Source organism: Melanerpes formicivorus, unplaced genomic scaffold, assembly GCF_026170545.1.
Source record: "Melanerpes formicivorus ecotype bairdi unplaced genomic scaffold, bMelFor1.0.p_v2 SCAF_37, whole genome shotgun sequence".
In the NCBI taxonomy this organism is placed as follows: domain Eukaryota; kingdom Metazoa; phylum Chordata; class Aves; order Piciformes; family Picidae; genus Melanerpes; species Melanerpes formicivorus.
In genome coordinates, this window is record NW_027142389.1 from 2,600,866 (window position 1) to 2,620,954 (window position 20,089).

The following is a 20,089-nucleotide window of genomic DNA, read 5'->3' on the forward strand; positions in this document are numbered from 1 at the left end:
ACAAGAGGACACAGTCTCAGGCTGCGCCAGGGGAGGTTTAGGCTGGAGGTTAGGAGGAAGTTTTACACAGAGAGAGTGATTGGCCATTGGAATGTGCTGCCCAGGGAGGTGGTGGAGTCACCATCATTGGAGGTGTTCAGGAGGAGACTTGCTAGGGTGCTTGGTGCCATGGGTTAGTTGATTAGGTGGTGTTGGATGACAGGTTGGACTCGATGATCTTTGAAGGTCTCTTCCAACCTGGTTTATTCTATTCCATTCTAAATGGAGACAAGGTATGGAGAAGTTCCATTTCTGCCTTGTGTTTTCTTCTCCTCCTGCTGGAAAACAGAAATATCAAACCCACACACTCTGTGCTTCCTCCAAATAAGCAAACAAAAGACAATACAAGTTCATTCTGTACTTAAATAGAAGCATTTGAAGCCAAGCACAGATTTTTAGGCTCAGGATCTGAACTCTGGAAATCCGTTTTTCTCAGGGCAAGGTTGCAAGACCCTGGGGAGGGGGTCACAGCAGCTGAGGATCCACCTACATTTCTTCCCAGTGCTTGATCACTATGGAAGACTTTTCACTTCCTCAGGGAGAGCTGCGTGTGCCACAGGACATGCAGAACGTGAGAACTACCCGTTTTCCTTCAGCGTATGAAAGAGAGAGGGCTCTGATCCCTGAGGGGAAAAGAATGTGCCCATTGTAACCAACTCCCACTGAAGAACTTCCCAGGGAGGAGATGGGAGTTCATCCATGCTGCCAGCCCGGAGAGGAGGGCCTGGCCATGATGCTCAGTGGACTCCCTGTGCTTGCAGCAAAGCTTTATGAGCCAACACACCAAGTGCTTAGCCCAAGGGCCGGATTCTGCTCTGAGCTGGTGCGTTTACACAGCATGTAGGAACTGGATGAAGTCCCCAGACACTGTCCCACCAAAACACCTCACCTCTGGAATCAGTACAGCTCAGCCCTGACTGAGCCCAGAAGTGCCATGACAGAGGTGAGTCCTGACTCTTAGCATGCTCCTAAACACCCTACAGCTGCTCAAACACAAAACCAGAGGAGGGAAAGGCTTCAATCAGCCTTGCAGGTAGCTCCAAACATCTCCAAGCCTCTAGTGAGGAAAACACTGCTGCTGGTACTGCACTAACAAGGAATGGTCACCATTAGGTAATTAAATCTGGCCTGGCAGAGTGCAGACAATGAATAGGATAGGATAGGATAGGATAGGATAGGATAGGATAGGATAGGATAGGATAGGATAGGATAGGATAGGATAGGATAGAATAGAATAGAATATTTCAGTATTTCAGCATCACTAAGGTTGGAAGAGACCTCAAAGATCATCAAGTCCAACCTGTCACCACAGACCTCATGACTAGGGTAGGGAGGACACTACTGCCCACTGCAGGCTTGAACTCATGACCTTCCCATTAAGGGTCTTATGCACTACCAACTGAGCCGAATAGAATAGAATAGAATAGAATAGAATAGAATAGAATAGAATAGAATAGAATAGAATAGAATAGAAGTTAACCAGGTTGGAAAAGACCTCTGAGATCATCTAGTCCAACCTATCACCCAACACCATCTAATCAACTAAGCCATGGCACCAAGCACCCCAGCCAGTCTCTTCCTAAACACCTCCAGTGATGGTGACTCCACCACCTCCCTGGGCAGCACATTCCAATGGCCAATCTCTCTTTCTATGAAGAACCTCTTCCTAACATCCAGCCTAAACCTGCCCTGACACAGCTTGAGACTGTGTCCTCTTGTTCTGGTGCTGCTTGCCTGGGAGAAGAGACCAACCCCCACCTGGCTACAACCTCCCTTCAGGTAGTTGTAGAGAGCAAGAAGGTCTCCCCTGAGCCTCCTCTTCTCCAGGCTAAGCAGCCCCAGCTCCCTCAGCCTCTCCTCACAGGGCTGTGCTCCAGACCCCTCCCCAGCTTTGTTGCCCTTCTCTGGACACCTTCCAGCACCTCAACATCTTTCCTAAACTGAGGGCCCCAGAACTGGACACAGGACTCAAGGTGTGGCCTGACCAGTGCAGAGTATGCTCTGCACCAACCCAGGGCATGCTGTTGGTGAGGACTCTGGAGGCTTTCTGGGGCTGTGGGGGTTCAGAGACACCAACACACCTCCCAAAGGGCCTTTTTTTTCACAGCCTGGCGTGGGTTTTCCATTTGCCAGATGGAAATGGCCAGCATGAGCCTCTAAAAATAGCTGCCTGCCTTTAGCTGCACTTCCCAGGCCTCTCCCAAAGGAATCCATTGGATGTCTAATGCCTGTCAGGCATTTCTCTTTTCTAATCAGCCCTTCTTGACTGAGGCTTTTACGGACTGCAGGGCTCTGGTTCAAGCACACATGTGTTTTTCAGCTGCCTGCTGCTCTGCAAGGTGCATATCTGCCCTCTGTACCATCACCTGAACTGACACCTCACCCTCCCACTTCCATCCCCCCCCAGTTTCTGTTTCCTGTCCTACACCTGATTTCTTATTCTCATGAATCCTCCTCCTTGCCCAGGCAACCTCCTGGCAAGTGCACAAACCAGCTCAACAGGCTTAATTGCTTTGGTTACTGTTTAATTAATGCAAGACCAACACAGCAATTCTTGACACTTATCATGCATTCCTCATGCTTGTCTTCTCTCCCTGCTGACTGATGGGAACCTGCCACACCACACCATCACACTTCAGAGGAGCTGGCAGGCCTTGTCATGCCAGAGTGAAGAGCAAGGAAGTCAAACACACAAAGAAGGCTTTTCTGGCTGCCCTGAGTGAGAGGTTTCAGACCACAGGTCTCTCCTCATCAAGAGGCAACCTGCTCTGGGTAGCCCTGTTTTAGCAGGCAGGTTGGACTAGATGATCTCCAGAGGTCACTTCCATCCCCCCACAGAATCACAGAATGGTTTGAGTTGGAAAGTACCTCCAAAGATCATCCAGTCCAACCCCCCTGCACTCAGCAGGGACATCCTCTACTAGAGCAGGTTGCTCAGAGCCTTGTTGAGCCTGACCCTGAATATCTCCAGTGATGAGGCCTCAGCTACCTCCCTGGGCAACCTGCTCCAGTGTTCCACTACCCCCATGGCAAAGAACTTGTTCCTAACATCCAAACTAAATCTTCTCTCATTTCAAACCATTGCCTCTCACCCTATCCCTGCAGGCCTTTGCAAACAGTCCCTCTGCAGCCTTCTTGTAGCCCCCTTCAGGTACTGGCAGGCTGCTGTTAGGTCCCCCTGGAGCCTTCTCTTCTGCAGGCTGAACAATCCCAGCTCCCTCAGCCTGTCCCTGTAGCAGAGCTGTTCCAGCCCCTGATCATTTTGGTGGCCCTCCTCTGGACCTGCTCCATCAGGTCCATGTCCTTCTTGTGTTCAGAGCCAGACAGTACTGCAGGTGAGGTCTCACCAGAGCAGAGTGACAGCACCACCTCTCTCCAACTGCTGGCCACACTTCTTTTGATGCAGCCTAGGATGAGATTGGCCTTCTGGGCTGCAAGCACACACTGCTGGCTCATGTCCAGCTTCTCATGCACCAGCACCCCCAGGTCTGATTCTGAAAGACTGCTCTCAATGTCATCATCCCCCAGCCTGGATTGGTATCTAGGATTGCCCTGACCTGGGATTCTGTGAACAGCTCAGAAATCAGGCAACACAGCAGCTCAAAAAAGACAGTCAAAACCAAAAGCAAGTAAGAAAGGCTGGAAGTTGTGGGGAATATGGATGTGGTTTGGAGGAGACTGGGAGGGAGTGCTGTGCTTCTGGGGAGAATGATGCAGTCTTCCCTCACCCTTGATTCACTGAGCACTAGTTATCCAACACAACTCCTCTTCCCCAGGCCTTCATACTGCCAGATACTGCTGCTCAGGAAGACAAGAACACAGCCCAGCCAGGCAAGGAACAGCACACATGGACCCTTGTGCTCTCCCCACAAACAAAACTGGCACCAGCTCTTCACTGAGTGCTCCTTCTATGAGTGAGAGGTAAAACCACACTCTGAATGCCTGAACTAAATTTTACCTCTGGCATTTTTCTGGCCTTTCAAGCTAATCTCACAGCCCCACACAGCTGGAAGGGTTCCTTCAGCAATGCTGGAAAAGGGCACAGGCAGGCAGCCCAGACCACATGGCTAGCTGAAATGGAAGTGAAAAACTGATGAGCAGCCTTAGAAACCAGCAAAAGAGATGAAATGTGCATTAAGAAATGCTCCCATTTATCTCAATCATACATCTCATGATACCCACTCAGTATGCCAGAGGGGGAAGGACCAATTTTCTGCACCAATTTGAACCCTGGGCTTACAGAGAAGCTGCCTTGAAGAGCTCCAACCACCCCCAAAGAGCAGAGGGGCTGGCAAACATCTGTGGGGTGGTGCAGTCGTCTCTCCTCACAGCTTATGCCACCCCCAACTCTCACTCCAGGGATGCCTTCATTCATGACCAAGCCCCTGGCAAAGTCCAAGTGTTGAGAAAATTACTGGGGTTTGTATTCCAGGTGAGTTAAGGTGGCACAGAGGAGAACATGCCTCATGAAGACCACCTGAGCACAGCAGCCAAGGGTGCCAGGAAGCAACACTGGTGAGCACTGGGCTCAGCACAGCTGCAGGACAGGGGTGACAGGCTGTGGTTGAGCTCTGCACCTCAGGGTTACAGATGGCATCATGCAGCATGTCTCCAGCATAAGACTCACCTTAATCACTCAGACAGGAATAACTGGTTTCAGAGCAAATAGCCAAAGGGTCACAGGCACAGAGAAGATCTACCAAGGAGGAAATGCTGCCACAGCCCTTGGGTCCACCATGGATCAAAATCCCACTGTGGAGGCTGGCTGCTGCAACATCCACATGAATTTCAGACCAACTAGTGTCTACATCAAACCACCACTGCAAAGCTGAATTGCTCAGCACCACCCTGGAGTGCTCTGAACTGGAGGGAATGAAGGAGAGTCTGCTGAGAGCCTGCTGAGAGTCACAGAGCCCAGCTCTGCAGGCACTGGTGCCACAGGGGAAGGTGGTGCCATTATTCCTGCACTTGGGGATTCAGCAGCCCTTAAACTCTTCAGAGGAGTGTTTTCCAAGGGCAGTGCATGGGGCTGCTCTCTTTCCAAACATCAAGAACCAAGGCTGCTGGACACTTGGCCCTGCAGCAGAGCATGCCGAGGCTGCCAATGAGCACAGGGATGGCACTGCCAGGTGAGCTGTGGCAGCTGGGTGTCATGGTAGGGACTAGGGCTGGAACTCAAGCAGCTGGAATTCCAAGGAAATAGGGTGAGGCTCAGAGGAGGCTCTGTCTGCTGCACCTAGTTATGTACCTATTTATATCATCATCACATGGAGACTTGGATCCAGCCCAGCTGCCAGGAGCCACTTCCAGCCCATGCCATGCCAGGCAGCACCACCTGGGAGCCTCCCAAGCACCCTCAACCAGACCAGCAGCAGGACACCCCAAAACCACTCACACTGCAGAGCACCATTAGGTGGTGCTTCCCTTTTTCTAACAGCTTTCCCCAACCTGGGGGACAAGGCTTAGAGTCGGTGCCCAGGGAGGTGGTGGAAGCCTCATCCCTGGAGGTTTTGAAGGCCAGGCTGGATGTGGCTGTGAGCAACCTGATCTAGTGTGAGGTGTCCCTGCCCATGGCTGAGGGGTTGGAACTGGATGATCCTTGAGGTCCCTTCCAACCCTAACGATTCTATGGTGAGTACAAGACAGACCCTTTGAAAAACAACCCCCCCAAAAAAAAGCTGAGCCATGGAACACCAGTGAATGCTCTCCCTCGGGAGGTGCGAGCTGTGGAGGAGAGGCTGAGCAGCCTCCTGGGCGCATGAGGCGGCTGGTCGGCAAGGACAAGGCAGAGCCGCACAGAGCTTGCTGAGCTTGGGGCCACCCGGAGCTCCCCGGCTGGGAGCGCAGCCGCGCAGGCTTTTGGCACGGCCGCTTAGGCGTAAGCGGCAGCAGGGTGTGCTCCAAGAGCCGCGGCTCCCCGCTGGACAAGCAGTACGAAAGCAGGGAAAACAAACACGAAAACAACAGCCTCTTATCCGGGGCAGAGCATTAGCAATCCCCACAGAGATATCTTATGATCCGCAGAGCCATCAGACGCATCCCGTTCCAGCCTTCCCAGGCAGGGGCAAGGCGAGGGGAAGCCGAGCGCTGGCGGCCGCCGCAGCGGGGCGAGCGGAGCCAGCGGCTCCCTTCCCCGGGACTCGGTGATTTCAGAGTTTCCTTCGATAAGGGCGCAGGCAGGGGGCCAGATGACTCACTCGCGGTGCAAGGGCAAGACTTGCGAGCAGCTTAGGAGTGACTCGAAGCGGTTCAGCGTGGGGAGGAAGCCGCATCCCTCCTGCTCCAGGGCTGGGAGCCGCTGCCAGTAAGCAGTGGGACAGTCCCGCACCAGCCAGCAGCGCCCGGTGGCTCCCTGAGCGCCTTAGCTCAACCGGTGCTGCGATGTTCCAAACCCACCCGCCCGGCAGAGCACGGTTGGCTCAGCTTTGATGAGAGCTACCCCACTTCTGGGCACCTCTGTAAGCCCCAGATCCCACAAAGACTTGTCGGTCTGGTTCTTGCCTCCACCGCGGAGGGGCTCCCGATGTCCTGCAGGTCCCCAGTTCATCACTTGATGCCACAGGAGAAACTTGTCCCTTATTTTCCATCTTCACAGCCACGAGTTTCAGCAACATTAATAAAATCACTCTTGTCTTAAAAATATCTAGCCTCAGCACTTCACAATCAGACTTGTCTGGAGGAACAGGATAAAGAATAAAATGGAGAGGGAACAGACTGCAGAGAGCAGAGGGAACAGACTGCAGAGAGCAACCTGAATTCCGAGCTTACGCCTGTAAACTTTATCTCCCTCTACTCAGCTGCCCTTATCGTCATTAGAACAACTCGTGACTGCACATTCACGGAGAATTCGGGGACAACAAAGGCCACCAGCCACAAAGGGAGCGTTTGGACCTGCCCCAGAAAAGGCAGCATGACCTGGGGATCGCTGCTCCCCAAGGAGGAGCTGGGCTGACAGCCCTCAGCAGCCTGCAAGGCAAAACAAAGGCGGGTGCGGAAAAGTCCCCAAAACAAAGATCAGGAGTTTCCAAAGGCTTTTTCCCTTCACACACATCAGAAACTCAAACAGAAGGCTTACACATTGGGATCATTCATGTAGTGTTTTTGTAAGGAAAATGGAATCACAGAGTCACTAAGGTCAGAGAGGACTTTTAAGATCATCGAGTCCAGCCATCACTCAGCTCCCATGACCACTGAACTGCACCCTGAAGCACCACATCCACAGGCTTCTTGAACACCTCCAGGGACAGTGACTCCACCACCTCCCTGGGCAGCCTGTTCCAATGCCTCACCACTCTCAGTAAATGGTTTTATGCTAATGTCCAATCTAAACCTCCTCTGGCACAACTCAAACCCATTTCCTCTTGTCCTTTCGCTGGGTGCTTGGGAGAAGAGACCAACACCAGCCTCACTACCACCTCCTTTTAGGTACTTGTAGGGAACAGTAAGATCTCCCCTTAGCCTTCTCTTCTCCAGACTAAACAAACCCAGCTTCCTCAGCTGCAACTCCTATGCCATGCCCTCCAAACCCCTCATGTCTCATTGTTCTTCCCTGGACACACTCCAGGACCTCAATGTCTGCCCTACACTTTGGTGCCCAGAATCAAACCCAGTACTCAAGCAGTGGTCTCACTAGCACTGAGTACAGAGACACAATCACTTCCCTACTCCTGCTGAACATTGTTTTTGATAGAGGTTGTCCACCTGGGCACACTGCTGGCTCATGTTCAGCCAGCTGTCCTCCATCACCCCCAGATCCTTTTTCACCAGGCAGCTTTCCAGCCACTCTGCCCCAAGCTTGTAGAGTTGCTTGGGGTTGTTGTGAGCAAAGTGCGGGACCCAGCAGCTCTTCACACTGCACAGAACCTCTGTTCTTCTGCTAGCTACTGCTGAGGGACTGTGCTCCTGGCACCACTTACAGCTCCAGCAGCACACTGTGCTGCAGCCCAGCATCCATCACATGCTCTTGGCCCTTTCCCTGCTCAATGAACAAACTATTGCAGACCAAATCGATAGTTGGGCAGCAGAGATGGGCTCTAGAGTCATCTTCTCCAGGCAGGTACAACATGGCAGAGAGCTGAGCAGCAGCATGGCCAGGGCTGTGCCATGGGGAGGTAACTGGGTCCGTGCCATGGCAGAGACGAGTGCGGAGGCTGGCAGACAGCAGGAGAGAAGCCACCAATGAAAAGCTTATGGGCAAACATGGACACCATGTCTGTAGTCACCAGTGTGCTACCCACAAAATGAATTAAAATATTCCAAAAATTTCTCAAGAAAAAAGGCAGAAAAGCTGAGTCTTCAGATGGTGACTCAAGAGGAAACTCTTTGGTCAGCAGCAGTGCTGCTTTGAGCCCATGGGCTGTCAGACACATTACAAAACATGGATAACACCCACATCCTCCCAGGGAAGGAGCCAGGAAAGGACACAGAAGATGGATGAAAAGCTCTCTCTGCATGTCTCATGTGTGGCAAAGAAGAAAAAAAGATACTTAAAGAGATGAAAACAACTTAACCTCTTGTCCTGGCTCTTTGTGCTGATGTGTGCAGGCCCGCTCCCAGGAAGCATATGGGGATGCTGATCAGGGTGGAAAAGCCATCACCAAACACTGCACATTGGTTTGGTTTAAGGTGGACCACGGCTGGTCCACAGCCTCTTCCCTAGCCCCTCTATTGGCAGGAAGAGGGCTGGCAGCAGATGCCAGCTGATACTCCTGGCTTGGGCTTCCATCAGCAAACCCAGCCCTGGGCACCCATTGTGTGGGTGACAAGGACAGCGAGGGAGCAGCTGTAATCAGCAGAAGCCAGCAGTTCCTGGGGAGGAGGCTGGGATCCCCAATGACCCAGCCTGGGGGACAGCCCTGGCTTCCAGGGCTGGTAGCCTGCCCCAGGACTCCCAGCATCCATAGGGCTTGGCACCAGACAGCTTGCAACAGAGCCAGTGCTACGCAGCCACACTGCCCTGCGACCAAGTCCAGTGTGCCAGCCACACGGCAAAGCAAACACAACGCTGCCAATGTGCAGGGCAAGCACAATGCCCCAACCTGGAGCAAGATCTAGCACACATACACCAATGGGCCCCAAAGTGAGCTCACAACTGCAGCAAGCAGATACTGTGCATGTTCCATGTCCTTCCTGCCTGCCAGTGAGGATACAGCTTTGGTGCCTGGGGAGGGCTGGCTTTGGGAAGGGTTTTTTCTTCTTTTGTGCTATTGTTTTCTAGTTTCTGGTGAGAACATGTCTGGTTTAGATTTGCACCAACATGGGGCTCTACACTCTGTGCACAGAGCCTACAGCCCAGGAAAATCATAGAATCAACCAGGCTGGAAAAGACCTCATGGATCATCAAGTCCAACCTGTTACCTAATACCTAACACCTCCTGACAACTAAACCATGGCTCCAAGTGCCACATCCAAGCCTTTTCTGGACGCCTTCAGGGATGGGGACTCCACCACCTCCCTGAGCAGCACACTCCACTAGCCAATTACTCTTTCTGTGATGAACTTTCTCCTTACCTCCAGCCTAAACTTCCCCTGGTGCAGCTTGAGACTGTGTCCTCTTGTTCTGGTGCTGGTTGCCTGGGAGAAGAGACCAACCCCCTCCTGGCTACAACCTCATTTCAGGTAGTTGTAGAGAGCAAGAAGGTCTCCCCTGAGCCCCCTCAAAATGAGCTGCTTCACTGCCAGGGAGAGTGACAGAGGCAGCAGCCAGCTGAAGCCCCCTGGGCCCACGTACAGACAGAAACTTCACTGCAGAGCTGCTGCTGGGATGGGGAATTTGAACTCCCACTTCAGCCAAGGGCAGAAACACACAGAGGAAAAAAGGCTGTGATTTCTTTTTCCAGTGGCAGGAGTCCTGTTTGGTGGAGGTCATTACACACAGTGATGGCAGAGTGCTCCCAGGATCGCTTCTGCAAATGGCAGTGTGTGGGAGCAGCGCTGCAGAATCATAGAATCAATCAGCTTGGAAAAGACCTCAAGGATCATCAAGTCCAACCTGTCACCCAGCACCTCATGACTACTAACCCATGGCACCAAGTGCCACGTCCAACCCCTTTTTGAACACCTCCAGGCCCTGTTCTCTCTCCCACACACAGTTTAGCTACTCAAGGTCTCTGTGAACAGTTTCCAGGCAGGTACTCCTAACACCACTTTGCTATAAGGCACTGCAAACCACAGCCTGCAAGCTGTAGTGCAGTGGTGCTCAGGAGTGTGTAGGTCTCCAAATCCCTCAAGAAGACATTTTCATTGTTACTGCACGCTTCTCTTCTGCAGAGAATCCTGGTTCCTGGCTAAATCAGTATGTCTTCCACGTCTGTAACTCACTGAGTGTAACTGGTTTAGGCCTGGGAGGTGTCTAAGTCCATTTCCCTAAAGCAACTGACTTGTTTTTAGGCTGGAGGTAGGTCTGAAGTCTTTCCAGACAACTAGAGCTGAGAAGTTAGGAGAACACCTTAAGGTATCAGCAATAAGTGAAGCTCTTTACTGGATTAAACCCCTGGTGAGGATGGAGAAGACCAGCAAGGAGCAGACAAGGAGAATACATTATTGCTGGAGGAGAATGATGTACTTTCCAGCAAGTCATTTTTCCCCTGCTGAAGTCCAGAAAGAGCTCAGCACGAGCTGCTGCAGTGTAGTGTGTTCTGGGAGTGAGGGGGAAGGTGTCCCTGTGGCAGTGAGCCACATGTGAAGAGCTGGCCCAAGGCAGCTCCACCCAGTGCCACCAGCATGGGTGGAAAAGCAGGTCCCCAGTTAAACAAAAGACTTCAGTGGGAAAGCATTAGGAGAAAACCACCAGACCCGTATCTGCATTTCTTCTCTGTGATGCTTTCCTCAACACCCTTCAGCTGGAAGGGGACTGGTGAGGCAGTGGGGCTGATACCTGTCTGGACTCAGCCCTGCTCCAGGCAGGAGTGTTCCATCACTTGTTCCATCTGCAACTGCAAGTGGAGGATCCCCCTAAGCCTGTGTAATGCATCTCCCAATGCAGGGATGGCATGCTGGCCAAGCCCCCCAAGCCCCTGTTCAGCTGGTTATACCTAGCTAAGGCCAAATCTTTGTGGTGAGAGCAATGCCTACTGGTACAAGGTCAGGTCAAGGCTTGGGCACCGACTGCTGCTGGGGTGCAGCATAAGCAAAGTGCAGGGAGACAACCAGAGGAGAAAGAAGAGGATGGACCAATTTTTAAGCAGTCAGACTTGTTCAGCAGCAGCTGCATGACTGAGCTGGGCACATGAGCAGCTCTTCACACTCGCTTGGCCGGTGGCATCAGAGAAACTGCTTATGTGAGTCTTGTTTGGGCTCCAGAGCCCCCTGGTTATACTGAGCAGCTTAACAAGCAGCTTTCCACGAGACAGAAGGCCTCTGTGCAGCCACACGGAGGATTTCTCTGCACATCTTCATTCATGTGCCATATGCTGGCTCACAACTGAGCTGCCTTTGTGGGACAGGGTATTTTTAATGCCAGCGCCGCGATGCCAAGCCCTGACGGGAGCGCAGAGCTAATGTTTGCCTGGAAAGCCACAGTCTTTCCTGCACCAACAGAAGGGCACACATGGGACAGGCTCCTTCCTCTTCCTCCTTTTCCACAGGGGGCTTTAGGTTTGCTCTGACACAGGCAAAAGTAAAAAACAAGCCCTGTATCTGGCTGTAACACAATGCAAACCAGACTCAAGCCTTGGTCTCCAGGCTCTACATAGAATCAATAGAATTGTCAGGGTTGGAAGGGACCTCAAGGATCAGCCAGTTCCAACCCCCCTGCCATGGGCAGGGACACCTCACACTACAGCAGGGTGCTCACAGCCACATCCAGCCTGGCTGCAAACACCTCCAGGGATGAGGCTTCCACCACCTCTCTGGGCTACCTGTGCCAGTGTCTCACCATCTTCATGGGGAAGAACTTCTTCCTAACATCCAATTTGAATCTACTCACTTCTAGTTTTGCTCCATTCCCCCTAGTCCTATCACTCCCTGACACCCTCAAAAGTCCCTCCCCAGCTTTCTTGGAGCCCCCTTCAGATACTGGAAGGCCACAATAAGGTCTCCTTGGAGCCTTCTCCTCTCCAGACTGAACAGCCCCTGGGGTCTCTGCAGGAACTGGCCAGACCAGGCCACTCAGGGTGGTTCTAACCTCATTAAAATCCTACATTCTGCTTGCTACCCTCCAAACCATTTAGCTCCCAAGCACCACCTCCAACAACAGCACAGAAACTTGTGGAGAACAGGTCTGTCATACTGAGGACCACAGAGTCCCCTAAGTTGACAGCAAAGTTTCCCCACACCAGACCTGCAGGTGGAGGGTGACAGCGGGACCGTCCCTGGGTCCCCCACTCAACCTCATCCTCAGGCAAAAGCCCACCCAGTCCCTTCTGCTGCAGTCTGCTGTGTGCTCTGCAGGCACAGACACCTCTGCACATTCCTGCAGCACGCTCTCCTTCCAGGACAAACCACTTGCACTGCCTGGGGAGGCTGGTTAGGTGACATGCAAACTCAGAGGCAATCTGCAAAGCTTTATGCAGTGCAGAAATCAAGTTCCAAACCACGTATGCAGCGTCTGCAGGAGGACTCAAAGCTCTTGCAGCTTCAAAGGACGGTTTACACCCTTGCAGTGCTTGCAGATTAATAAAAAGAGCCTCAATTTGACATTTCTCAGACTCCATTTGCTACATAATTGGCGAGGGAAGATCAAAGAGCGGGGGGAAACGGATGGGTTTGCATTACCACACACACTGCGGAGCGCAGCGAGGAGAGGTTCCAAAACACACACAACATACTGAGCCACAGACAGAAAATGCTCTACAGAAGCCATTCTTAGCCCAGCTATGATCCTACACAGTCACCTACTTGTGACATCCTTGCCTGTGGCCTTGAGCCCGCAGTGAGTCTTGCCTGTGGCACCAGTGCTGGCCACCAGGCTGTGAGCACCGGGACACAAACAAGCTGATGCCGGCGCCAAACCCTCGGTGACAGGGGCAAATCCTTGCTGCCCACACCGGGCTCTGACCAGCCTGAGGGGCCAGACGCCACCTCAAGGGGCAGAGGGATGCCAGCCTGGTGTGCTCTGAGTGAGGAAGACCTTGCAGCTTCCATGAGGGCCAGCATGGAGTGCTGAGCTTGGCTTCTCAGGACTCTTGGCCTGAGGAGTGCTGAGGAAAACTCTGTCACAGATGAAGAGAGCAGCTGGCTACCCAGCCCTGGGGAGGAAGGCAAACCTCCCAGCCCCTCTCTCTCCCTCCCTGGCCAGGGCCAGGCCATGAGGAGGCTTCAGCACTGCCAGCACAACGTATGGGACCGGCCCTGTCACTTGGCACCACCAGAGACTCTGCATACTCCTGGCACGAAAAAGAGAGGCTGTAGCCAACGGCACAACACAAATAACTCACCCTTACTGCTGCAAAGGCATTTGCTATCACTGACTTTCACACCCAAGATTACCACAAATGAACAATATTTCTCTCTGCTTTAGACAGTTTAATTTCTCATTTGGCACAACTTCACACTCAGCCATCCCATGGCATCCCACCTACAGCCAGCTGCTGGTGGCTTTTCTGTCACTGTCAGCCTTACAGAGACAGCGACATGGCTGTGACTGCACAAGGACCCACGTCAGGATGTGGGGTGCTGCAGGGTGCTCAGGAGGGTCTCTTATTTATCTCACATGATTTTGTTTACCTCTCAGCTGGGAACATGTCAGAGTCAGGTGGGTGTGGTGGAACCCACTGCTCTTAATCACTGGAAAGGCAAGAGGAATTCAAGGCACTGAAAGACAGCCCTCATTTGGGTGCACAGCTCCCCACTTCAGACAAAGCCCTGAAGTAAGACCTGCTCTGCAGAAGTGGAATCCAAGGCATACAGCAGACCAAGGGAGCTGAAGTTCTCCTTTATTCTGCAGAGCAAGACAGCATGACTAAACCCAGGAGCACACACCTTCCTGTTTGTGTGGGTTTGGGCAGATGGTGAGGGGCTTTCTGCAGCCCCCTGACAAGCCTCCTCCGACGCGTGCGCTCTGGAGCAGCACAAACCACAGCTGCCGCTGGCAGCCCTCCTTGAGCCCACTCCCAACCCCAGCTAACCTGTGTGGGAGCTGCTCTGGCTCTGCCCCACCACAAACCCAGCAGAGGCAGGGCTTTCCAGGGACGGCTTCCAGTGTTGGCCCCTGGACAACAGCACTGGGCAGAGCTCTCCCTCTCGCTTCTCCGTGCAGAGGAGCGAGAGGCGGGGAAGCCCTACTGCCTGGGAAAGCATTTACCAGGCTGTGCTTCCAGCCTCTCCCGGGCTGGGGAAGCTCAGCTTCTCATTAGAACCATGCAGAGAAGCTGAAGTTGGCAGACTCCTGCAGAGGAGCAGCAGTTCAAAAGCAGATGATTCCTCCCCAAAGCCCACATGCCCTCACCCTGGGTCCTCACTGCCCTTGTCTCCCCACCTAGGAGCACAGGAGTGGCAGATCTGGCTCAGCAGCCAGCGGGAGCAATGCTCCCAAGCTGTGTCAACAGACAAAGCTCCCTTGGCAGGGACAGCCCCTGGCAGATCTCCATGCCATGGCATTTCCAACGAACAGGGGACTCGCCTCTCCTCTCTGGGATAGCAAGTGGACACCTACACATAAGGTCCCACCAGGCCTTCACTTACCTCCCTAGGGAAGCACTGCTCACGTGTGCCATACATGGGAATCCCTTTGGGAAAGGGATTAAATGACCCCTTGTTCAGACCAGTAGGAATTCTCTGAGGAAGGGCCCAGGTCACAGTGAGCCTTTAGACAGCTGGTATAAACACCAGTACATGAACCTGGAATAAAGATGTGGCTGCCTTAAAACTGCTCCCTGCAGCACACTGCAGCCGGGTCACACTTAGAGTGATTCACTGACCATCACCCAGGATGGGATTAAAACTGGGAAAAGGGGAGTGTGTGCAGCTGTAACAGGAGTGATCCACATCGTGAAACCAGCACAGCACACTCCATGCTCACTTGAGACCTGTTTAAACTCAACTTCATGTGCTACACTGCTACACATGCAGTCCTGGTGAATCAATCCACAAGCAAAAGGGCTACCAAAGCAGCCAAAAACCTCCCCAGATCTCAACTAGAAGTCACTGAAATAGCACTTACTACCTGCTGGATGCCTAGCTTGTGCTGCTGACTCAGTCAAGTGATACCAAGAGGGCTTTTTTTCTTTTCTAACCTCTAGAAACGGTGATGGAACACTCCTAACATTTACACTACCCAGCAGATCAGCTGAGACAACCTTAACTGGCTGGACACTTTCCACAAGAGCACTGCCAGCAACCAAGAACAGAACACCACACGTGCTCCTCGTATCACAGGCAACTCAGAAACCTCCCTCCTCACCCAGAGCACAAACTGAAGGTCCTGCAGCGCTCCACAGAAGGCTGTGCTCACTTTTTCCCCTATTACACAGAATGCTTTAGGTTGGAAGGAACCCAGTCCAACCCCCCTACAGTCAGCAGGGGCCATCTCTGACTGGAGCAAGCTGCAACCTGACCTGGGATGTTTCCAGGGATGGGGCACCCAGCAGCTCTCTGGGCAACGTGGGACAGTGTCTCACCACTCTCAGGGTAAAAATATTCTCCCTCCTATCTAGCTTGAATCTCATTTTAGTTTCAGACCATCACCCCTTGTCCTGTCACAACAGTCCCTGTTGAAAAGTCTGTCCCCCTCTTTCTTACAGGCCCCTTTAAGTACAGAAAGGCTGCAATCATAGTATCATAGTATCAGTCAGGGTTGGAAGGGACCACAAGGATCATCCAGTTCCAACCCCCCTGCCATGGGCAGGGACACCCCACACTAGATCAGGCTGGACAGAGCCTCATCCAGCCTGGGCTTAAACACCTCCAGGGACAGTGCCCCAACCACCTCCCTGGACAACCCATTCCAGGGCTTCACCACTCTCATGGTGGAGAACTTCCTCCTCACCTCCAGCCTGAATCTCCCCACCTCCAGCTTCATTCCATTCCCCCTAGTCCTATCACTCCCTGAGATCCTGAGCAGTCCCTCCCCAGCCTTCCTGTAGCCCCCTTCAGATACTGGAAGGCCACAATTAGATCCCCTGGGAGCCTTCTCTTCTCCAGACTGAACAGCCCCAACTCCTTCAGTCTGTCCTCACAGGAGAGGTGCTCCAGCCCTCTGCTCATCCTCCTGGCCCTTCTCTGGACACCTTCCAGCACCTCCATATGTCTCCTTGGAGCCTATTCTCCTCCAGGCTGACCAACCCAAACTCTCTCAGCCTACCCTCGCAGCAGAGGGTTTCCAACCCTCACATCACTTCTGTGGCCTCCTCTGGACCTGCTCCAAACAGGTTAATGTGCCTTGTGCTGAGGACAAATGTAAAACCAAAGACAACTCTGAGCAGCCTCTTGATTTTTCATAGTATCATAGTATCATAGTATCAGTCAGGGTTGGAAGGGACCACAAGGATCGTCTAGTTGCAATCCCCCTGCCATGGGCAGAGACACCCCACACTAGATCAGCCTGGCCAGAGCCTCATCCAGCCTGGGCTTCAACACCTCCAGGGATGGTGCCCCAACCACCTCCCTGGACAACCCATTCCAGGGCTTCACCACTCTCATGGTGAAGAGCTTCCTCCTCACATCCATTTTTCAGTCAGTGTGGACTGTGCTTATGGCTGAGCATGCAAATCACAGCAGACCCCGTTTCCCTGCAGCGGGGGAACTGCTCCTCTTCCCTTGGGGGGGCTGTGTGGGGTGTTGCTGACTCGCACAATTCACGTGGATGTGTTGTTTGCACCCAGCCTGTGCTGCTCTGAGGCTTTTGTTCAGCAGTTTCCATCACGGTGGCGGCTGCAGAGCTCGCCAGCTGGAGACAGCAGGTGCTGGACGGCTCCAGGAGCCGGAGCAAAATGGGGGCTTGGTTTGCTTTAAGCCTCCTGGTGGAGTTTATCCATGTGTTAATCAGCATACACACTGACAATATCCACATCTGTAACACCACCAGAGGTCTGTGCTCCGCCCAGTGAGTCAGGACCTTGGGAAGGTTTGGCCGAGGGTTGAAGTGTGCCACTGACAGGCTACGGCGGGGGGCAGGACCTCTTGCACAGATGACAGGTCCAACCCAGGATAATTAACCCTCTGGCCCTGACAAAGGGATCTCACTCTCTCTCTCCTGGTGGGAATATCAGCGCTTTCGCTTCTCAGCTGCTGAGGGCCAGATCCATCCCACAGCACTGCCCAGGGGCAGAAACAACCATCAACTACCTCTGATTTACCAGCCAGCAGCCCAGGCAGCTTTGGGCACACACAGTAAGCAGCCCCAAATCCCCTTCCAGGGAATCCTGGGCAGGATTCAGAAAAGAAGGTCGAGAATTGTTTTCAAATCATCTGTTACCTGAAGGGGAAGGGGTGAATCCAAAGGGGCTGAGGGAAGCCCGGGGTGGGTACTGTCCACAGCTCCCTTCCCAGCCTCGTCCGGCAGCCTGCCCCTGCCTCACTCTTAAACAGAGCCCAGCACAAAGCCACCCCCACAGCATTTCAGGGAAGAAATGTGGGGTTTTGCAGTCCTAGGGGGTTAGCTGTGCTGTCTGGGTGGACTCAGTTTCCTTCTACTTCTCCCCTTCCTCTTTGGCCAGCCTCGCTGGGATGCATCTGCTGACCCAGCAAAATCCCCTCACATCCCTGCCCCGAGCACAGCTCAGGGGTTTGGAAACATCAAAAATAGAAACAGTTTTGAGCAAAGCCATGAAGCACAACAACAAAAAAAAGCAAAGTATTTATATTATCAAGCAGGACTGTTAAAATCCCTTTGGTTTTCATGTTGCTTGGGGGGGGGGGAGGGGGGTTGGTTTGGGGTTTTTTTTTTGGGTTGGTTTTGGGGCAGAGATTTGGGGTGGTTTGGTGGGGTGGGGTGTTTTTTTTTTGCAGCACAGTATAGGGTCTTACAGCTCTGTGATGTCTGCTCTCTCAGTCACACTAGCTTTTGTCTTTGCTGTTTTCCAGATGGGCAGACATGGGCTATTCCAGCCACAGCCTCGATAACAAGGAAGCTCTGAATTACTTGTAACAAAAGGGCAGCAGCTAACCCGATTAATACCAACTGAAAACCAACCAGCTGGCAAGAAAAACAGCGTACGAGCAGAGCCTGCCCTGCTGATGTTGTCATTTGCCTTCACTGGGCCTGATGCAGCTGCCCTGCTGTCACGCCTTTCTGGCCACATTGCAATGTGCATCTATAAAAGCAGAGAAGACACGAAATACGACATGAAATATGACACAAGGAAAGCTATCTGCAGCTCTTGGGGGGAGGAAATGCCTTCTAAACAGAAGGAGAGGTCATTGCAGAGTTAACCACACAGGACTGTATGGTTTCAGGTGACATAACCTGGCCCAGGTACCTCTGATGGTCTCGGTTGGTATTTCTGAGCAAGGGATTCCCTCAAAGTCGTTGAAATGGACATTTAATTGGGAAAAGCTCTCATAGCCCCTAAAAAAAAGACAAAGAAAGGACCACGGGCTATCTTTGGTGGTGCCCTCTCAACCTCACATCAGCCACCCCAGGGAAGCGGGGCTGGGTGAGGAGGGACCCGTGCTGGCCTGGCCATGCTCCACCCGCTCCCTGGTGAAGCAAAATAACGGAGCACTTTCCCCAAACAGGGTATTATTTGCCTTAAACGAAGGTGGTGCCTGTGAAAGCTCCACGGGCTCAGCAGCTGGCGCCCCGCGATGCCGGTGGTGTCAGCCCAGCTCACTCAGATGCTGGAGCTCGATGTCCCCATGCAATGCCAGCTCTGGATGGACACCCAGGCACGGCAGAGCTTGGTGCCCCCGGCCTGCCAGTCCGCCCCGAAGCGATGTCAGTGACAAAGGCAGCCGCCGAGCAGTGGGGCACGGGGACATGAAGCTCGGCAGAAGCCAAGCGGAACGTCTGCAGGATGGTGTTCCACGAGGAGAAATCCCGCTCAGCCCAGCGCAGAGGCGCCGGGTGCTGCCGGAGCGGCCCCGCAGAGGCCCCATCCCCGGACCACCTCCGGCACATCGCCAGCACAGGCGGCGGAGGGCAGGACACGGCCCCCGGTCCCCGGCCGATCCCCAGGCTGGAGGCCGCCGAGCCCCCGGCCGCCCCCCGCCGGCGGCGCCGCTCACCCCGTATGGCGGCGATGAGCGCGTTGCCGTCCTTGATCACCTCCTTGATGAACTTGTTGGTCCGCTCCAGCTCCTGCTCGTAGCACTTGAGCCGCTCTCGGAAGTCGGGGCTGTCCAGGTAGCAGTCGCTGAACTCCAGCGGCGGGTGCCCCATGGCTCCGCTGCCGCTCCTCCCGCCGCCGGCCCCGCCGCGATGCTGCGGGGCGGACGCGGTTACCCCGCCCTGCCCCGGCCCCCGGAGCCCCGCGCCGCGGCCATGCCGCCGCCCCGCCCCGCCGGCACCGCCCCGCCGGCACCGGCGCCGCCCCGGACCGGCCCCGCGGGCACGGGCGGAGCCTGCCCCGGCCCACGGCCGCTCCCCCGGCCCGTCCGCCTGCGCCGGGCCGGCAACGGGACCACCGGGATGGCCGAGCCGCGGGGCTGGGCAGGGCGCTGGATGAGGCGACCCCCGCCCGCCCCCGCTTCCGGCCGCCCCGCCGCTGCCGGGAGCTGTAGTTCAGGCAGTCATGGAGACGTGGAACGGCTCGGGTGGGAAGGCACCGTTAGAGGTCACCGAGTGCAGCCCCTGCAGTGAGCAGAGCCCCGTCCAGCCTGACCTGGAATGGTTCCAGGGATAAGGCAAACGCCGCCCCTCTGGGCAGCCTGCGCCAGGGTCTCACCACCCTCGGCATAAAAAGATGTCTTCCTTCCATTCAGGCTGAATCTCCCTCTTTTATTTCAAAAGCATCACGGCTCGTCTTCTCACAACAGGCCCTGATAAGAAGTCTGTCCCCGTTTCTATTCCAGATGAACTCCAGCCCTTCAGTCACTTCAGTGAGCTCCTCTGGTCCCACTCCAGCAGGTCCATGCCTGGAGGCATGGAGCACTCCAAGAGGACTCCTGACCTGGACCCAGCACTGCAGCTGGGGTCTCAGCAGAGTGGGGCAGAATCCTCCCCATCATCTGC

General features: G+C 54.0%; 1 protein-coding gene across 4 annotated transcripts in view; it reads right to left on the bottom strand.

The window, feature by feature from the left end:
- OPHN1 (oligophrenin 1) overlaps positions 1-19,361 on the bottom strand; it is an 81,932-nt gene extending 62,571 nt beyond the window's left edge. For 3 of the 4 annotated variants that reach the window (XM_068157593.1, XM_068157592.1, XM_068157594.1), the window contains exon 1: positions 19,144-19,361. In XM_068157593.1, the coding sequence (XP_068013694.1) occupies positions 19,144-19,297 (154 nt within the window). In that variant the 5' untranslated portion in view covers positions 19,298-19,361. The remainder of the gene's footprint in view (positions 1-19,143) is intronic. The other variant, XM_068157595.1, reaches the window with a different exon arrangement.
- Positions 19,362-20,089: the final 728 nt, after the last annotated feature.